The sequence below is a fragment of the Clytia hemisphaerica genome, unplaced genomic scaffold (assembly GCF_902728285.1).
Source record: "Clytia hemisphaerica strain Z4C2 unplaced genomic scaffold, Clytia hemisphaerica genome assembly, whole genome shotgun sequence".
Taxonomy (NCBI): Eukaryota; Metazoa; Cnidaria; class Hydrozoa; order Leptothecata; family Clytiidae; genus Clytia; species Clytia hemisphaerica.
Window position 1 is genome coordinate 119,351 of NW_027104218.1, and position 19,383 is coordinate 138,733.

The 19,383-nt window shown below is 34.7% G+C and overlaps 1 protein-coding gene across 1 annotated transcript; it reads left to right on the top strand.

Annotated features, from left to right (window-relative positions):
- The first annotated feature begins 6,016 nt into the window (after nucleotides 1-6,016).
- LOC136815767 (uncharacterized) lies at nucleotides 6,017-17,882 on the top strand. The gene is made up of 6 exons (XM_067072215.1): nucleotides 6,017-6,138; nucleotides 10,874-10,915; nucleotides 11,840-13,087; nucleotides 13,799-13,832; nucleotides 16,136-16,302; nucleotides 17,516-17,882. Exons 2-6 carry the CDS (start codon nucleotides 10,900-10,902, stop codon nucleotides 17,788-17,790), a joined length of 1,740 nt encoding a protein of 579 aa, XP_066928316.1. The 5' UTR covers nucleotides 6,017-6,138; nucleotides 10,874-10,899; the 3' UTR covers nucleotides 17,791-17,882.
- The last annotated feature ends 1,501 nt before the right edge of the window (nucleotides 17,883-19,383 follow it).

A 19,383-nucleotide genomic window follows, 5' to 3' on the forward strand; every position in this document is an offset into this window, starting at 1 on the left:
GACTTTTGACCCCCGGGCAGCAGGTATAACCCACCGGACAAGCATCAGTTGACCCCTGGACATTCAAAAGTACCCTCAAACAGAGCAATGTTACCCAAAAATAGAGTATTTTTACCCCCCAGACAAGGCAAATTTTGTAGATTTTTTACTACCCCCCGGATACTTTATCCTCCACCTTCCATGTACGGACATTTTTTAGAAGAGCCCAATATGACCCTTTTGTAAAGTATTTTTTTGAATGTATAGAATTTTTGTATCATAGTTTGAAATTACAGCCTTAGCGTAAATATAAATTCAATTTTTCTTAAAAACTAATTGAGATATATTTTTCAAGCCCTGCTAAGGCTAATAAAGTCCCCAAAATAGCATCATTGGACACCAATATCCAATAAAGTAACCCCCTGTTACCGACACAGTTAAAAGGATTGAGTTTTTCTGATCAGAAATTTGTATGGTGTATGGTTTACAAATTGTACACCAGTCGACGCAGAATTTCATGTAGATTCCAAATATGCAATAACAACTTTTGTTTTAAGTTATGAACTTTGACCCTCTACTGCGAGTACTCAGAGTTCTAGTCTAGTCGACTGACAATGTAAAAAGTTAACAGGTCAGAGATATTGGAGTTATGAACATTTCAAGGAACTTCATTATGCCAATAAAAAGCCTCGGATTCCATAAAACCACAAATCAAGCTTCCTTCACCTGTAAATCGAATCTCACTTGTGAATAGTCGCAATAGCAACTAAATCTAAAGAAAATCTTAAAACATGAATCACTCGATACTTTGATTTGATTCTGCAGATGAAGCATTAGTAAGAAGAACTTTATAGCAGCAATTCTTTATTATACAAACAAGAAACATTCATTGATACAAGTTAAACATGATATGATTAAGTGACCTCAAACTCTATAACTTGAATGTGTCCTTAATAGTAGGGGGGGATTTGTAAAATCGCTCGATTTTTTTAGTCAAAGCACTTGTTATACACTTTTGGAAAGCTAAGGGGTAGGGGAATCAAAATAACTTGGTTGCCAATTCTTTTTCGAAATTCACTTTGGCGTGATTTTCGGACAAATACGACGGTCTCAGGCAAAAATCATAGGGTGAAAAATTAATGAAAATTTTAGCTTGAGAAAACGGAGACCTGTTGTATATTTTTGGAAAGCTCTCAAAAAAGTAAGATTAGTCCGAAAAAAAATTGGCAACCAAGTCATTTTCATTCCCCTACCCCTTAGCTTTCCAAAAAAGTATAATAATTGCTTTGATTAAAAAAATATTTTTCCCCCTACTATAACTTGAACGTTTTTTTTATTCCTTCAGAACAAAGGAAAACCCTAAAAATATTCTTAAAATGTTCTTATTTTCAGCATTTTTTGAGCATTTTGATTTAATTTCTTAAGAAAATGCATGTTTATAAGTCTCCAAAGCCTTAGAATGTTCTTAGAATGTTCTTAAATTTTTGGGCCTCGAAGCCTTATGTTCTTATATAGTTTGTTCTTATAAAAAAAACGTGTAACTTAAAATTAACTTCAGCCATTTTGACATTAATGCGAATCAAAAGCACGTTGCTTTTTAACGATTTTGCACATTCGCAAATCACGTGTTACACTGTTAAGCTTTTCGAGTTTTACTTTTTTCAAACTTTTAAGCTCTTTAAGCTATTCTATTCAGGCGACCTTCCAGCGCAGCTGGTTTATTTTCATTGATCTATCTGTGTCTCCTATTGTTCTCGTGTTTTACTTTTTTCAAACTTTTAAGCTCTTCAAGCTATTCTATTCAGGCGACATTCCAGCGCAGCTGGTTTATTAATTTCGCCTAGCGAAAGTATTACGATAGCCTTTCGCGGCGGCGGCGGCGGTGTAATAAAAAAATTAGAAAACGAAAGTACTCGATACGGTGGACAAACTCACTAAATTCAATTTACAAATTACACGCTCGTATAACCACGGACGATTTTCGCGGGTTTTCTTTGGATTACGTCATATATCTTTGTGTCTTTAGCTTCACAGTTTTGATTTGTTCTTTATTTTCTTATAAGCATATACTTTATAAGAATCAAATCGATAACTCTTGATAAACGGTGATATACCCTTCGGTAATTAGTTCTTACAAAGTAAACAAGGGGTGGCGCGCAATGTGAGCATATTTATTTTTCTTTTAAAGCATATACTTTATAAGAATCAAATCAATAACGCTCGATAGACGGTAATATACCTTTCGGTAATTAGTTCTTACAAAGTAAACAAGGGATGGCGCACAATATGAGCATATTTATTTTTTTCTTATAAGCATATACTTTTTATAAGAATCAAATCGATAACTCTTGATAAACGGTGATATACTCTTCGGTAATTAGTTCTTACAAAGTAAACAAGGGATGGCGCGCAACGTGAGCATATTTTTTTTTCTTATAAGCATATACTTTATAAGAATCAAATCAATAACTCTCGATAGAAGGTGATATAGCCTTCGGTAATTAGTTCTTACAAAGTAAACAAGGGATGGCGCACAATATGAGCATATTTATTTTTCTTATAAGCATATACTTTATAAGAATCAAATCGATAACTCTTGATAAACGGTGATATACCCTTTATTTAGTCTGGCAGAAATAAAAGTTGACCTGGAAAAAAATTCCGCGTAAACATTCTTGGTATCGTTGGAAGCGGAATTTTACGAGGTTTAACATACTCAGAGCCTCATGTTGAGGCCCTTGGGGAAAAAATTGGTGAAATAAAACACTTAGGACCCATTTTCGATATAAAATGCCTTGAAAAGTGCTATCCTTGCAATGGTAGGTGTCTTTCAAAACACTCAAATATGTATACCCCTGTCTCAAAAATCTGGGGGAGGGGGATTTCCCAACAAACACATTTCTGGAAACCACAAGCAATTAAACAGGGTCATCCATGATATCAAATGGGTCAAGTGCAAGGCGAAAGCACATGGGGATAGTGCTGACTTTCAAAGACTTTGAATAGCTTTGATAGGTTTTTAGTGTAGCTGATGACCAGTACACTGCTAAAAACGTATCTGTTTTGGGGCGAAGAAGTACACTTCAGTCTTGATTTTACCAAAAGTTTTCCCCAAGGGCCTCATCATGAGGCTCTGAGTATAATAATCTACACATAAAATTTCGCTTCCAACGGTACCAAGAAAGTTTACGCGGAATTTTTTTCTACGTTCACCCCTGTTTTATTGTATTTCGGCCAGACTACTTCGGTAATTAGTTCTTACAAAGTAAACAAGGGATGGCGCACAATATGAGCATATTTATTTTTCTTATAAGCATATACTTTATAAGAATCAAATCAATAATTCTCGATAGAAGGTGATATAGCTTTCGGTAAGTAGCTCTTACAAGTAGTAATCAAGGGATGGCGCGCAATATGAACATATTTACCTTATCGGGGGAAACTTCGTCGCGGAAAAACATTCGTCACTTGCTGGTAGTTGGTAAACGCATTTAGCCAGGGTAAATTTTCGTCGGGGAAAAATATTCCTCACTTGGCCAAAACTTCGTCACTTTTCCCCGACGAAGTTTTCCCTGATAAGGTATTTTTCTTATAAGCATATACTCTATAAGAATCAAACTAATATCTCTTTATAGTTGGTGATATGCCCTTCAGTTATTAGTTCTTAAGAATTAAACAACCATTGTTCGTAAATTGATCTTATCTTTTTAGCGATTTTGAGCCTCGTTGTTCATATAAATTTGTTTCGTCAAGGCTCGATGTAAAGTAGACTTCAGATTAGCTTCCATCTCTACTTCTTGTTTTTTCCCATGTAGTTTAAACTTTAGGCGAAATTTTCGACTTTAAGTCGTCTTGTTTTATTTTATATAAGTTTCAGTTGTGTAACACAAATTTAGAATTAGAAGAAACCCATCACGACAATTACCATAAAAGGCATGGCTTGTTGTCGTTTGTCGTTTGATTGACATTTGTTTTAACACTTTTACTTTCGTTAGTTGTAATTTTTGATTGACAGCTTATTATGGAGATAAAAGAAAGATAAATGTTTACAAACTGTGCAGCTGGCTGCCAGCGGATAAATGTCATAGTACTGGACATGAATGACACACTTATGGGTATTATTATATAGAAGAGGGTAATATAATATTTCATTAACGTCTTTTATACGGAAACACCGTAAAACACCAGGCTTTGCGGCCAGTTCCATTGTTTAAAATTTGAAACTGATTAAAAACACATGGTGTTGTAAATACGCATTTGTATTTCTTCTAGCTAGGAAAAAAAACTGTTATCAAAAAATTTTCTTATTAAAAAGCCCAAGGTTTTCTTCTTACGAAAAATCATACTTTGTTTTTATCTTACGTATAATTATGAAACTAAATCCTAAACAATTATGAAACAAAAATCTTAATATGCTTATAAAAAGATAATTGCGAAAAACGCTTATACCGAAAACATCTTAATATGAAAATATATAAAAAGATAATTGCAAAAAACGCTTTTATACCGAAAAAATCACCAAATCACCGAATCACACAGACTATTCAGCTATGAGGATATTGCTGTGTTCACTATATGAAATGTATGTTGCCACAGCTCGCCACGCTTTGCCCCATTTGCATCAAGAAATTCAGCCATGGGAACATCGCTTTGTTTCCTTGCCACAGCTTGCCACGCTTTGCCCCGTTTGCCCCAAGAAATTCAGTCATGGATTATCACTGAGTTTTCTATATCTAATGTTATACAATAACGTAACATAATCGTAGCTTGTGGAAGAGCATTATCCCATTATGTTTTACTGACTGTCATATGATAGTATGAAATTTTTTGTATTAAGAGAGAGATTGCCGGTTTCATACATGACGATCTTCTCTTGCCGTACGTCAGTTTATTCCATTAGACGTGAAAAGCAACGACATTTTCAGACACACATATATCGCGACCTAGCCAGAAAACTATTCTTCAAAATTAAATATGCAAAATATTGCTTTTGTCATTCCTAAAATCTTAAAGGTTTTCAGAAAGTCATCATTTTTTAAAACTAACATTAGGGATGTAGGTGAAAATAGCCTAAATTTGTTCTGAAGGGATAAAAAAATCGTTCGAGTTAAGGACACATTCAAGTTATAGAGTTTGAGGTCACTTAATCATATCATGTTGAACTATGTAATATCAATGAATATTTCTTGTTTGTACAAAAAGAAGTTGCTACTAGAAAGTTTCAATAAATATTATTATAATAGTAAATCTAAGAATACAGTTGAAGTAATCTTAACAAAAGTAAAGGTCTTCTTCACTTGCGTGAGGCGACCAAAAAACCATTAAAGGAAATCACTCATGAAAATATGCTTGAATGAATGCACATACACGTTTTTTTTTTATAAGAACGTCAAAAATTTTCGAAGCCTTCGGATCTTCTTAGTTTTTTGGATTTGAAGCCTAAAAATGTTCTTAAAATGTTCTTATTTTCAGCATTTTTTGAGCATTTTGATGTAATTTCTTGAGAAATTGCATGTTTTTAAGTCTCCAAAGCCTTAGTATGTTCTTAGAATGTTCTTAAATTTTTGGGCCTCGAAGCCTTATGTTCTTATATAGTTTGTTTTATGTAAAAAAAAACGTGTATAAATGATTACGTAAAAAATACTTACATTAAAAAGATATTACATTCATTCCCATACTCCCAATACGAAATAAAATCACACTGAAAATATTTCTAAACGAACATTTGTCTCGCCCATACTTTACTCGTTCAACAAAACGACTCAATAGAACCCTGTGTAAGCAAGTTCCCTTTGAAACAATACATGAAATATCACACCATACAGATACTTTTAATTCTTTTTTGAAACAATACATGAAACATCACATTAAACAATACTTTCAATCTCAACTTGAAACGGACAAGAACAATATCTTATTTAATAACAAAAGGACTCGTCAACTTAGAGCCCATTTCCCCCGAACAAACATAGCAATTCATAACAATATCTTACCCAGACCCTGACTGAAAATTCGAAACTCACGAGGAAGAAATATCCTTTCTATACTGACCACAAACAAGTAAAGACCTAATCTTCAAAAATTTATCTACATTTATCATTCATCTAAATTTGTCTACAAAGGCTTCAAATTTTGACAACGCATTTCTCGAAAGTGAAGGTAAGAAAATTCCTTACAATTAATCAACATTTTTCACAAGCGAAATGAGTTATATGTATTGATATCTTAATGTACCTATGGGATAGTGGTTGAGGTGGTACAGACATGAAATATGTCTATACCAAAGTAATACAATCCTAAGTACATGGTACCTCAACACTCATTTCACTGTCTATGTTTTTATACATTTTTCTGCAAAATATTTTCAAACACAGAATATCAAACACAGAATATCTCACTTCACCACCTAACCTGAAATATCGAGCCTTTACTTGAACGTATTGAACTCATCCTACAACTACTTAATAGTTTTGATTTATATACTTCTCGTGAAGTACTCCGCCTAAGATGCCAGTTTTGAAATCTTATCACTTCTAAAAAATTGAACAATTGAATATAAATCACCCCTGTATCACGAAGCAAATGAAAATTGCCCCAGAGTCACGGCTTTATTAGAAAATATTCGAAAATCAACCCTTGGATAGATATCCTCTATGTATCACGAAGCAAATGAAAATTGCCCCAGAGTCACGGCTTTATTAGAAAATGTTCGAAAATCAACACTTGGATAGAAATTACCCCAGCAAATCCCCAGAAATCACGAAGCAAATGAAAATTGCCCCAGAGTCACGGCTTTATTGAAAAAGTTCAAACAAATCAATGCTCGTCGTGTCACGAATAATTAGAACTAAAATTAACCCAGAGTCACGGTCGGATAATGTTAATGAGGGTAAAGATTTTTGTGAATTATGTACCACTTGCATCACGAGTGAAAGAATCTGTCTCAGGGTCACGGCAAAAGGAATTGGAACTTTAGAGGTAAAGTAAATGTTTAATATACATGAAATGGAATATTACCCTAGTATCAAGAGTCACCAGAGAACTAGACTTAAAAAAGAAAACACATGAATTTTCTTCTTTATTTCTTTGATATCACTTCAGTGCCAGAGCAACTGGGGGGGGGCTATGCCCCCAATAATTTTTTCAAAAATAGTTATTTTACAAAATGCCAAGTTTTTCTTTTTTAATTTGTCATAATTGTCTTAATTGAGTGCATTTTCAAGCAATCTAGAGCTCAAATTTCCCCCCTCGGGTCAAACCAAGGTGTCACAAGACTTCAGCCCCCTCAATATGAAAGTACTTCATGCACTTAAATAAATCAAATTAATATTTACATTTTATAAGAATAAAAAATTACCAATATAAATAGTTGCGATTTGTTTAAGTGAAGCAACCCCCGTCTCCCCTTTCCATCATTTATTCTAAAGAGCTTGTAAAAGAGTTTTTATGGTAAATTGATTATGTGTTATGGGTTTCCAAAGTTCAGAAAGTCTGTTCACACACAGACTGTTTATAACATTCTGTGTCAGACAAATCTACCTGGAGTCTGCTAAATCACGCCCCTCGCGCGCCTCACACGCCCTATATTTTGAACGCACCCATGCGCCTTAGTGCCCACGCGCCTCGCGCGCCTTGCTTTTTCACGCGCCTTTATTTTTTTCACGCGCCCTTAACTTTTCACGCGCCCATATTTTTCACGTGCCTTAATTTTTTTCACGCGCCCTTAAATTTCCACACGCCCATACTTTTCACGCGTCTTATTTTTTTTCACGCGCCCTAAAATTTTCACGCGCCCTTAAAATTTTCATGCACCCATATTTTTCACACGCTTATAATTTAATTGCTTTTTGGCCCATTCTCACCTAGAAAACAAAAAAATGTACATCTCCTTTTTCTAAGTGTTGCGAATCAATAATATTTATATTCTAGATTTTAATCTTAAGATTTTCCAAAATTTTCGGTTTTCCAAATTTATTCCATTTTCATAAGGGGGTTTTTGCTCCCTCTACAAACTTACTGTGTGATGAGTTTCCATCATTTGTAAAAAATCAAATGAACACATTGAGTACTCAAATTCTCTAGTATCTTTCAATAACTATAAGATATATCTAAATAAAATCAAACCACTTTATCTTAAATGAATCTCTAATTGAAAAATAATTCGTCCTTTGGACGATCTCTGCTGTTAGCAGAGGCACGGATTTCGTGGGGTAGAAATGCTTAATACCCCTAGTCTTGGGGAGAAAATGAGAAGTGTAAGAGAATTTGTCGTTTTCCCGAGGCTTTTCCCGAGACAATGTTATATTTGATAGAACCATTTATAAATATGTACAGTAAAACCTCTAATCAACGGACACTCTAAAAGGCGGAAACCTCTGATTAGCGGACAATTTCATTTTCCCCGGCCGTTTCCTAGTCAAATCCTCATAAAAAAGTTTCTAAAAGACGGACACTCAATTAGCGGACCCTCTGATTAGCGGATAATTTTTTTGCACGAAATGGCCAAAACCCCTATTTTAGCTCTTCAATTAGTGGACGTTGCATATCAAACGGGTCACAGACGCCCAAAATTGAAAAAAAAAATTTAGATATTTTTATTTCAAGCACTTATTAGTCTTATTATTCAAGTTTTTTCTACAAATTTCCAGTTTTCCCTTGACCCATTCAACGAATTTAGGTGGGCCAAAGAAATCATAAATCACTGGTACTTCAAGTCCGTACCCACCACCTCGGTTTAACCTCTTGCCAGTCACTCGAGCTCTTCTATGGCCTAGTGTCTGCAGATAAGTACTTTAGACCCCAATTTTGTATTTTCCACACCCTGGGATTGCTTAATTTCAAAATTGGAGCTCCGAGATCAAAAGTTTCTAAAAGGCGGACACTTCTAATTAGCGGACACTAACCCCTTTCCCCGATGGTTTCCGCTAATAAGAGGTTCCACTGTATGTGTTTTAAAACTAAGTCCTATATCAAATTAAGGAGATAATCTGTGCCAGCTGCTATTTGCCATATATAACTCAATTTTAAGGCGCGTGAAAAATATAGGCGCGTGAAAATTTAAGGGCGCGTGAAAAAAATAAAGGCGCGTGAAAAACATAGGCGCGTGGGCACTAAGGCGCGTGGGCGCATTCAAAATATAGGGCGCGTGAGGCGCGTGATTTAGCAGACTCATCTACCTGCAGCAAGCTCTATAATCTTAGAACTTTGTGAAGTGAGGTATTTTTTGTTTTTTTCTAGCCCACACTATTCATATCATTTTTGGATGACAAGAGAAGAATGCACGATAATATTTTCTTTTCAAATGTTTTCTTACAAATCATATGAATAGTTTTGGGCTATTCATCATTTTATTACAAGTTTCGTTAATTCTGAAAGCTTAAGGCATCAGTGGAAAAACACCCTATGTTATGATTCTCTATCGCTGACACTTTTTTAAAAGCGTTGATGACTTTTTTGAGTTGTATTTTCGGGTGTGTTTACACTGCAAGTTTCAGTGATCATGCAATCGTGCAAACTCAGATAATGAAAAACAAAGGAGAGGATCGTGCACTTCTTTGTTCTCATATTTTCAAGCAACTTTCAAGCAATAGTGTGAACACGCCCTTCAACGACGCGAATAAAAGTATAAACTTTGAACTTAGTACAAGATCTTGGATTGTCGTCGTGGTTACTTTTCTTTGCGTTGATTGCGCGCTGATTGGTCGTCACAGGTCGATATATGATTTCGGAACGTGATTTTCACGGTATGAATTATCGGTAATTCTTCATCATAATTAAGGGCTCTGACCATAGTGAATTTTTCATAATTGCCGTGTTTAAAATGTGTTTTCTGACTGATGTAACCAACAAAACTATGACATGCTATAGATTTTCTGTTAGACAAACTATTCCTGAATCTGAAAATTCAAAAACTGCATTGAAAAAATTTGATGAAGAAGAAAATGAAGACTTTTGCGAGGAAGAGTATTTCAACTTTGAAGAGCTTAGTTTCGGCGAAGAAAAAACATTTTGAAAATTTTTTCGCAGTAAATGGTGTATCTTTTACTGAACAATAAAATCTTTTGCGGAAAATTTTTGTAAATGCTTCTTTGTCTCGAAATCTTCAAAATAGTGGTTTTTCATCAATTTTTCATCTGGATTTTGCTTAAAAAAACAGTTATAACTTTTGACACATCTTTTTAGAAAAATTTTCCGCAAAATTTAAAATAGTTCAATTCTTTGCGGACAGTTTGAAAAAAGTTCGAAGCAAAAAGGTTAATTACCCATTAAAACTTAGCACTTTTTCTAAAAGAAGGTGATGATGCAACATATTATTAACGTCTTTTTAAAGTTCATAACGTCATTTTTGCAATTAAGTTCTTAATTACTCTTAAGGGGTTTGACTAAAAAGCAATTTATAAAGACAATTCTTTGTTAAAAGTGTTAAAGAATCTAAAACATAACTTTTATGTTCAGATACTAAAATCAATTTTCTGACTATGGTCAGAGCCCTTAAATGTGAGTTCAAAAAGGTAAATTTGAATTTTTTGTCTGTAAACGTCAACATAATACTTGTTTGTCTTCTTTATTACGCATTTAGACAGGATCAAAAAGAAAATGAATATATTTTGCATCAGTGAATTTTCCCCTGTACCAGTTCCCCGGTGAAAAGCCATTCACCTAGAGAGAAAAATGTGAACTTTAAATCCTTGGAGAAAAACTACCTTTTGAAACACTATCAGATTTCCATCTGCAAGATAGATTTTTTGACTTCACTTCAGCTAAAGGTTTACAAGGCATCTTTTGATTTTTTGATGCTATCAAATCATTGACACAAAAAGGTGAAATAGTAATTGACCTTTTTCGTCACTGAAATTTCGCTGACGTATAGTAACCAATTTCACTTTCCTTCTAGATACTCTGATTGACAGTTTACACAAAATGGCTGACAGCAAAGGTAAGGCTACCAAGTTTTTTCAATATATTTTGGCTGGAACTAATTTTTTACTATTTTTTCAGTCTGGAAATACCAGTGTAGTGTAAAGAAGGTTTCAAACTTCATTTGATGAAAGCACCCCTTTGCAGCGGACCCAAAATTCACACCATCACGCCACGAAAAACCCTCTATCACGCCTTTACGCCAACCAGAGAGGAGGGCCTTTGAAGCTTTTTCTTAAGTTTAAGCCGTGGCTGAATGTGATTTCGCGGCTTAAAGGCTCTGATCATAGTGAATTTTTCATATTTTTACATGTAAAAAATGTAGATTTTTGCCTGAAGTAGCCAACAAAACTATGACATGTTATACATGTTCTGTTAGGGCAATTATTCTTGATTCCGAAAATTCAAAAGTCAAGATGAAAATAATTGATGAAGAAGAAGATGACTTTTGCAAAGGAGAGTATTTCAACTTTGAGGACCTTATTTTCGGCGAAGAAAATACATTTTTTAATAATTTTAGATTAGCGGTAGATTGTGTATCTTCTTTAGATGAATTAAAAATAAATTTTCGGAAAATTTTTGTAAAAACAACTTTCTTGTCTCAAGCTCTTGAAAATAGTGGTTTTTACGAAATTTTTCATCCGAAATTTTCTTTAAGAAATAATCATAGCTTTTGACAAATTAATTTAGAAACATTTTCCGAAAAGTTTCAAATAGTTCAATTCTTTGCAGACAATTTAAAGAAAGTTCGAAACAAAAAGGTTAATTACCCATTAAAACTAAGCTATTTTTGTTACGTCTTTTTATGATTAAATTTTTAATTACTCTCAACAAAATAAATTAACAAACAACTTATGAATGCTGTTTTTTGGTAAAAGTGTCAAGGAACTTAAAACACAAGTTTTATCTTCAAATTTCTTAAAACCGATTTTCTATCTTTCAGCTGATAAAAATGAAGAAAAGGAGACTGGAGAGACACAGACAGGGGATGCTTTCAAAACATACAAAGAAATTTGTGAAATCATTTCCGACGAGCTTGGAGTGGACGATCCTGAATCCATTTCAGAGAAAGACTTGGACGAGCTCGTGAAACTTGCTGGTAAAAAGCTGACCGAGGCTGATATCAAGTTGTTCAATACAGTCCGAAAGAAGAATAAGATGTACAAAATGTTGGCCGTTCCCGAATTACCAAAGACAAAAACACTGACAGCTCCTGATTTACAAAAAATCGAATCCCTCGAACTAGATCAAAGATTGAAAGTCTTCAAAGGTGAAATTGACAAAAAAGCTCAAGCACCCATTGATTTCTCATCAATGACAGCAGCTGAGTGGGTAAAGGTAATCCTTAACTGCAACATGACATATGGTCGTGTTTTTCGAAAACTTGGCAGTCCAGATGACCGTGCAGAACAGCCATTGTTCTTTCCTCCAAACGAAAGGTTGTTTGGAACCCCTGATTTTATGGTTTCCCAAGTGGCTTTATCTTTCTCCCAGAAATCTGAAAAGCTAGAAAATTTCAGTGATAAGTCAGTCATGGCAAATCTAACCGTCGGGTCTTCATTTTCAACACCATGGGTAGCTGGAAGTGCTGAATATTCGCATGAAACTAAAAACAGAAGTGTCAATAAAGATTCCACCATCAAATCTGTCTTCAAAGTCGAAGTTCCGATCGGCATATTCACCCTGCCGCATCCTTCAGAACTGGAAAACTCAAAGATCAAGTTAAATGATGACTTCAGATCATTCATCAACAAATATCTCGAAGAACATCCAGATTGTACTAAACAGAAGGTTCAAAGAGCAATAACTCAGCGTTTCGGAGACATTGTACCAAGAAGTGTAAAGATTGGAGTGGCATGTTACACCACGCAAACCACAAAATTAGAAGAAAGTCAATCTCTTGAGGCTGTTTCGGACTCCTTCGCAGCGAGCGTGACTGGCTCATATGGTCTTTTCAGTGCAGGCGGACAAACCAGTGGTGGCAAAAGCACCTCAGATGAAAAAGGAAGCAAATCCCAAAAGAACACCTATGCATTTTCCGCTATCGCTGGCAGCCTCCCTGATCCAAACAACCCGATGTCAGTAGCTGATTATCGGGTCTTACCAAACAGTTGGAGGATTATTGATTTCGGGAATGAATTTACTCCAGTCTTTGAGTACCTTGGTGAAGATGTTAAGAAGCGGTTGGAGGGTAAGAGAAATGTTTTTCTTTTCTTTTTTTTTACTTTTCCTCTTCTCTTTGACGAATATCTTGCCAATTTATTTGACCTCTAGAAAGGTTATATTTCTCCATTGGTCCTTGTTTCCTGCGGGGAGAATGGAGTGCAACACAATAACCGTAAGTGTCACTTTAAAAATAATGAAACATTGTTTAAATACACTCTTCTCGAGATGCAAAAAAGGCCTCGTTTTTAATTATTGTTGCCTATGTAACTCAACATCAGCATCACTCGACATGTAATTATTGTTTGTGAACGTTTACACTTTTGTTTTTAAAACTGAAAACTGCCTTTTGTTTAATGTTTATTACGAAAAAGAAAAGTGAACTCTGATTCTAATTTCGAAAATAATCTTCCTCTCCATTTGAATATCTGAATAATGTAGAGTCACCTTTGAAAGTTTCAAAATATAGCAAATTTAGAAAAATAACGGATTACTCAAAACTTCTTGTGGAGAAATGCGTTTTCTGCACTCTATTGTTAAATTTTGTATTCGTCATGGGTACTAATCAGGGGGTAAGGATTATAAAAAACATCATATTTTAGGCTAGCGAATCCAAAACATATCCCCCGGAAAAAGTTATACGAAATCTAAAATCGCTAGCGAAAATCTAAACGCTGTAGAAAAAGGCTTCAGACACGTATGGGTATCATTATATAGATGTCACTTTTCTTCTTTACAGGTCTTCCAAATGAAGTGGTTCAAGAAAGCTTCAGGTAATGAGATATTATTTTACTCACGTCAAACTAATTTTGATATACAGAGCTTAGACATGAGAGCGCAATGATCCAAATCATTATGGGTCATATCTTAAATTCTAAACAAGACAAGAAGCCCGTTAGGCGTGAAGGCCCAGCAAAAGCGAAATTTACGCGATTTTCGCGAATTTCGGGATTTCCAAAAATTCCAAAAAATGTTTAACAAGATTTCAGGAAAGGGATGTCCAAAGGATTTAAAATTTTACTGCGTCGAGCAAAACAAAATGAAAAATAAGTCGACAAGGATAATTCTCCCTTTCTTCATTTCTTAGAACAGGGAAGTGAAAAAATAAACGAAACATAATGTAGTCAATCAAAAATAAATTGAATGTTGAAAGCTTGAAACTTTCTACCCCGAAGGTAAACAATCAAATTCAAAATATCATTAAATTCAACTTCCATAAGAAACAACATCATTGCATGAAAAAAGTTCTAATCTTGTTCAAATTTACACATGAGCTGCATTTTAGTCTACATTTACCGTGTCCATATTCCATTTAAAATTAGTATTTATAATAATTCTGTGTCGAGTTTGAAAAATCAAGCCACCAATTCGTAAAACACAACAGATCCAGAAACAACCATATTCACACGTAGCATCATGGAAAAAGTTCCAATCTTGTTCAAATTTACACATGAGCTGCAGTTTAGGGTGCATACCATTTAGCCAAAAACCCAAAAAAGTGAAACAGAGGGTTTAGCGAACGCATTGATTCATTTAAAAGTTTACCTAAACAGACGATCAAAGCCAACAGTCTTTTTTCTGTGTTTTCTTCGTTCGCTAAACCAAGGGTTTAGCAAACAAACTGCACCATTTGATTTTTTGTTTTGCTAAACCATTATTCTAACCAAGCACTACATTTTGTTTACGCTGGTTCACTAAGCGCACGCATGCACATGCCCTAAGCTTTAATGTTTTCTTCCGCTGGGCTACCATTTTGAAATTCGTTGCTGTGACTTTAGGCAAGATTCTAGAAATCGAATTAGCAATGTAACAGCTTCTTTGTTTAGGTAAACAAACCCAAACCATTTGCAGTTTAGTGAAACAGTTTCAGTTTTTTGGTTTTGAACATTAAAAGGTATGCAACCTTAGTCTCCATTGCCATATGCCATATTCCATTTAATCGGTATTTGAAATAATTCTGTGTCAAGTTTGAAAAATCAAGCCAGGAAGCCACCAATTCGTTGAACGAGAGAGATCTAGAAATATATAACCATTTTCACACGTAGCATCATGGAAAAATGTCCAATATTGTTCAAATTTACACATGAGCTGCATTTTAGTCTCCATTGCCATATTCCATTTTAAAAATCGGTATATATTTGAAATAATTCCGTGTCGAGTTTGAAAAATCAAGCCACCAATTCGTTAAACGAGACAGATCTAGAAATATATAACCATTTTCACACGTAGCATCATGGAAAAAATTCCAATCTTGTTCAAATTTACACATGAGCTGCATTTTAGTCTCCATTGCCATATTCCATTTAATCGGTATTTGAAATAATTCCGTGTCGAGTTTGAAAAATCAAGCCACCAATTCGTTAAACGAGACAGATCTAGAAATAACCATTTTTACACGTAGCATCATGGAGAAAGTTCCAACCCTGTTCTAATTTACACATGAACTCCATTTTAGTGTTCATCAGCAAATTCCAGAATCAAGTCTTTTTGAAAACAAGAAACTAAAAGTGAAAGTGATTTAAGGTATAGAATTTTCACTCAGAAAGCTTTATGAAAACTATAACATATGACAGAATGTTGAAAAAGTTTACAAAGAAAAATCACTACAAATTTTCTTTGGTTTGAAAGTCTCTTGACCACTAAAGCAAAGAAAATGTTCAAGAAAGTATGAATCAACACCAGAACACATGAAATCAATCTCCTCGCTTCAACCGCCATCTTGTTTTGTTTTGAAAACGTTTGTTGTTTAAGGAGCGCGGAATCAGAAAATATATCTTTTTTAGCCAGTACCCGACTTTCGCAAGCTTTTCCCTACCAGACGGCAAAAAGTGTGTTACTGGTATTAAGCGCCGTTTCTACCAAAACGGACAGACAGAAGGAAACACGGAAAAAAATAGTGACACTCTCTTTAAAGGCCCACTCGCTAGCGCTGGGCCAATAAAGCTATATGTAATATAATTTATTGCAAGCACCACCCAATCCCGGCGCCCACTTCACCCACATCACACTCACAATATACAGACCACTCGTTCATAATCTGTCTATTGTCAAGTCAATTTTATGGTGTTATTTTTAGATTTGTTGAGGCCAAGGCGAGCGATCATGTACCAGAGAACGCAGTATCTGGTGGATTCGATGGAGGATGGTCATATCATGCCAGAGCTTCTGTTAAAGATTTATTGATACCTGGAAAAGTTGGAGTTGATTCAAGTGGACGACTCGTGACAGCTTGCATCCCATATGGTAAATGTTTATAATATACCTTGTGTTAAGTCGTATAGGGTGACCAAGGGCCTACAATCAAAGCTATAATATTTGAGAAAAAGGAGAATTGCCTGCAAAATTTTAGAAACCACAAATTATTTTTGAGTACTTTAATTAACTTTGGGAATGCAGAGTTTTAACATTAAATTTAAGACTTAGAATATAGCCTGGAAGGCACTAAACCCCTCCCAAATCGAATTATCCGATGAAATAAAGTTGAAGTACTAAAATCGACAAAAAATACCACCAAAAGTCTCATTATATTTCGACACTGATTGTAAGAATTTTGCCTCTCTCAGCCAAAAGTTTCCGAATTCGATATAATAGTAGTGTGCAAAATTTCAGAGTTAAAAAACAACTTTCTGTTTTTTATGCTGAGCTTCCTTCCACACTTGTACTTGATAATGAAATTGAAAATTTTCATTTTAAGAGTCATAATGCCCAAATCGCCCAAAAAATCATATTTTGATGAACGCATGTCAGAAAGCCGTATTTTATCCGTTTTCCTCTCTCGTCCCGTGCCTGTTATGTCTATCACAACTCTTGGAAAGTCGAGCTGTGTAGAGTGTAGAGCTTTTTTAGAATTTGAACTATAATGTTGGACATAATATAATATATAGTTTTTTTCTTGTTTCTGGTGGGTGGATAACTTAGGCCCAACCCCTTTTACCCCCAGTTCAATGCTGGATAAGACTTGGTAAACAATAGCAAGCTTTTCCCACCCATCAACATTGATTTTGGGGGTGGAGGGGGCTGGGATTTTTTATAAGGTTTTTGCCAAATATTTTGTCCAACATTGTAGCTCAATTCACAGATATCTTACAGCATTAGCTAATCTCTCTTTCTGAAGCCATGGCAGTTGAAGCAAAATTATGCGCCATCTTTGCTTAGAAGACCATAGTAATAAACAACAGTTCAGTACCAGCAACTTTTTTAAACAGAACAAACAAGTGACATGGTGGGAAACTAAGAGGCGAGGGAATGGACTTCATTGGTCAAATTTTCGGGACCGAACAGGGGTCTACTTATTTGTTTACTTAGTGTTTTTTATATAAGATATCTATGGCTCCACTAAGTGACATTACATTAATCCATCTCAATGCAATGATGTCTTTTTGTTGTTATTTTTCCCAAAAGAGCATTCCTACGCGCCTGTTTTTCAATTATTTTTACACCAAAAAATTGACTTTAGGTGGGGACGAACATCGTGTAGAGTCATTCCAAATTGTAACATCCACAACCAAACTTAATTATCACGAAGCAAAGAAGGGGGACAAACCGCCCCTCAATGCAATTGTGGGCGGATACGATGGTGGGAATTCATACTTCGCGAAGGGGATTGTTGATGACGTTACGATCCCTGGAAAGGTAGGTATAGATCAGAATGGAAAGTTCGTTGGTGCGTGTATCCCTTACGGTGGCAAGGAACACAGAATCGATACATTTTGGGTACTACTCAATGAATAAAACAATGATATTCATTCAAGAAACATTTTATCTTCGATTTTCTTACTTCCTATGTTTTTTATCTTACTTTCATTTTTTTGTAAACTTAGAATATAGACTTATAAATATATACAGAATATAGACATTTTTTTTTTCATAAGAACCATGGTATATTTTGGTTGAGGCTCGGCTATTCTTTTTTTGTTCGTGATTTTCAGCTTAAAACTGTTCTTAACATGTTCTTAATACGCTTACTTTACCGGCCACCATCTTCAGCAAATTCGTTTAAAAGATGATAGACAAAACAAAAAGGGTATACTTTTATCGTGAATACTCTTTTTAAGCTTTAGTAAAAGTTAGGAATTTACAGAACATTTCAAGTCCATAACTTTTTTATTTCAGAGAGCTATTAAAATTACTTGCCCCCCCCCTAGTACGAATATGGTTAACAATATCACTAGTTTTCTTTTTTTCAGTGTTTAGATTTTTATCTTATTTGTAATTCTAATTGTAAGTTTTACTAATTATTTTCTTGCAACTAGCTTCGAAAATTTTTGCCGGCCTTCTTATTTACCCATTTTTCAGAATACACTTTCTGTTTATGCCTTCCTAATTCTTTATGTTTTTCAAGTAGGGAATATCCGTATCTGACTTTTTTATCACTTTTTGATGAGTATAACTAGATGGTTTGAGATCTTTTGCTTATAAATTCCTTCCAGGGCCTTCCATGGTCCTGAACAAAACCTTCAAATCTTTTTGCCTAACAATTTGGAATTTCTAAACATTGGTTCTTACGTTAGAATTCTATTGTTTTCTTGCTAAAAGTCAAAAACTTCTAATTTGAATATCTCGACTTTGGAAAAGAGTTAAACAATGAGAATTGAAAGTTTTGCTTAGGATCATGGGAGGAATCTACACGCAAAGTATCTCAAACTATCTGACTATCCCTTTAAAAGTTTTTAGCTGAAAAAGGCCAGTGAGGATGGCAATTTTTCCAATTTCATTTTCAATGGAATGAGATTTCTTTGGAATTTCCCAATTGGGATAGGATTTAAAGGTACTTTTCCCACTGGGGAAAATCTCTTTAGCCAAGTTTTCAAGTCTAGTAGGTAAGGGGTCCCACCGAGTCAAAAACACGGGGGATGTTTATGCATAGTCTATGGTTTATGATAGCCTTGTCATTTCATCATGAAATTTTTGCATTGTTTCTCCAGTATTAATTAAAAACTGGTGAAAAAATTTCATCTACGACGATGACGTCATCAAATAACCTTTTTCAAAATTATGGATCACCCTCTTGAGTATCACATCTTGGGCTCTCTTTGAAATCGGCTAGTTCGAAACGCAGGTCACATGTCAACATGTCACAGGTCATAGACACAGGTTACAGGTCATATAAACTGCAGACCGGAAAATTGTAATGCGCTTGTAACATATAATTCATAAAACAGGTTTCTGAAAATATTATATGCAATGGAAATGCTACATATAAAATATCATATTGAGAATATCTTTAAATAACAAATTGGTAACCCCAAATATTGACAATATGATACTTAAAATATTAAAATAATGTTGTTATCGCAAAATATAAGGTGATATAATATAATAATA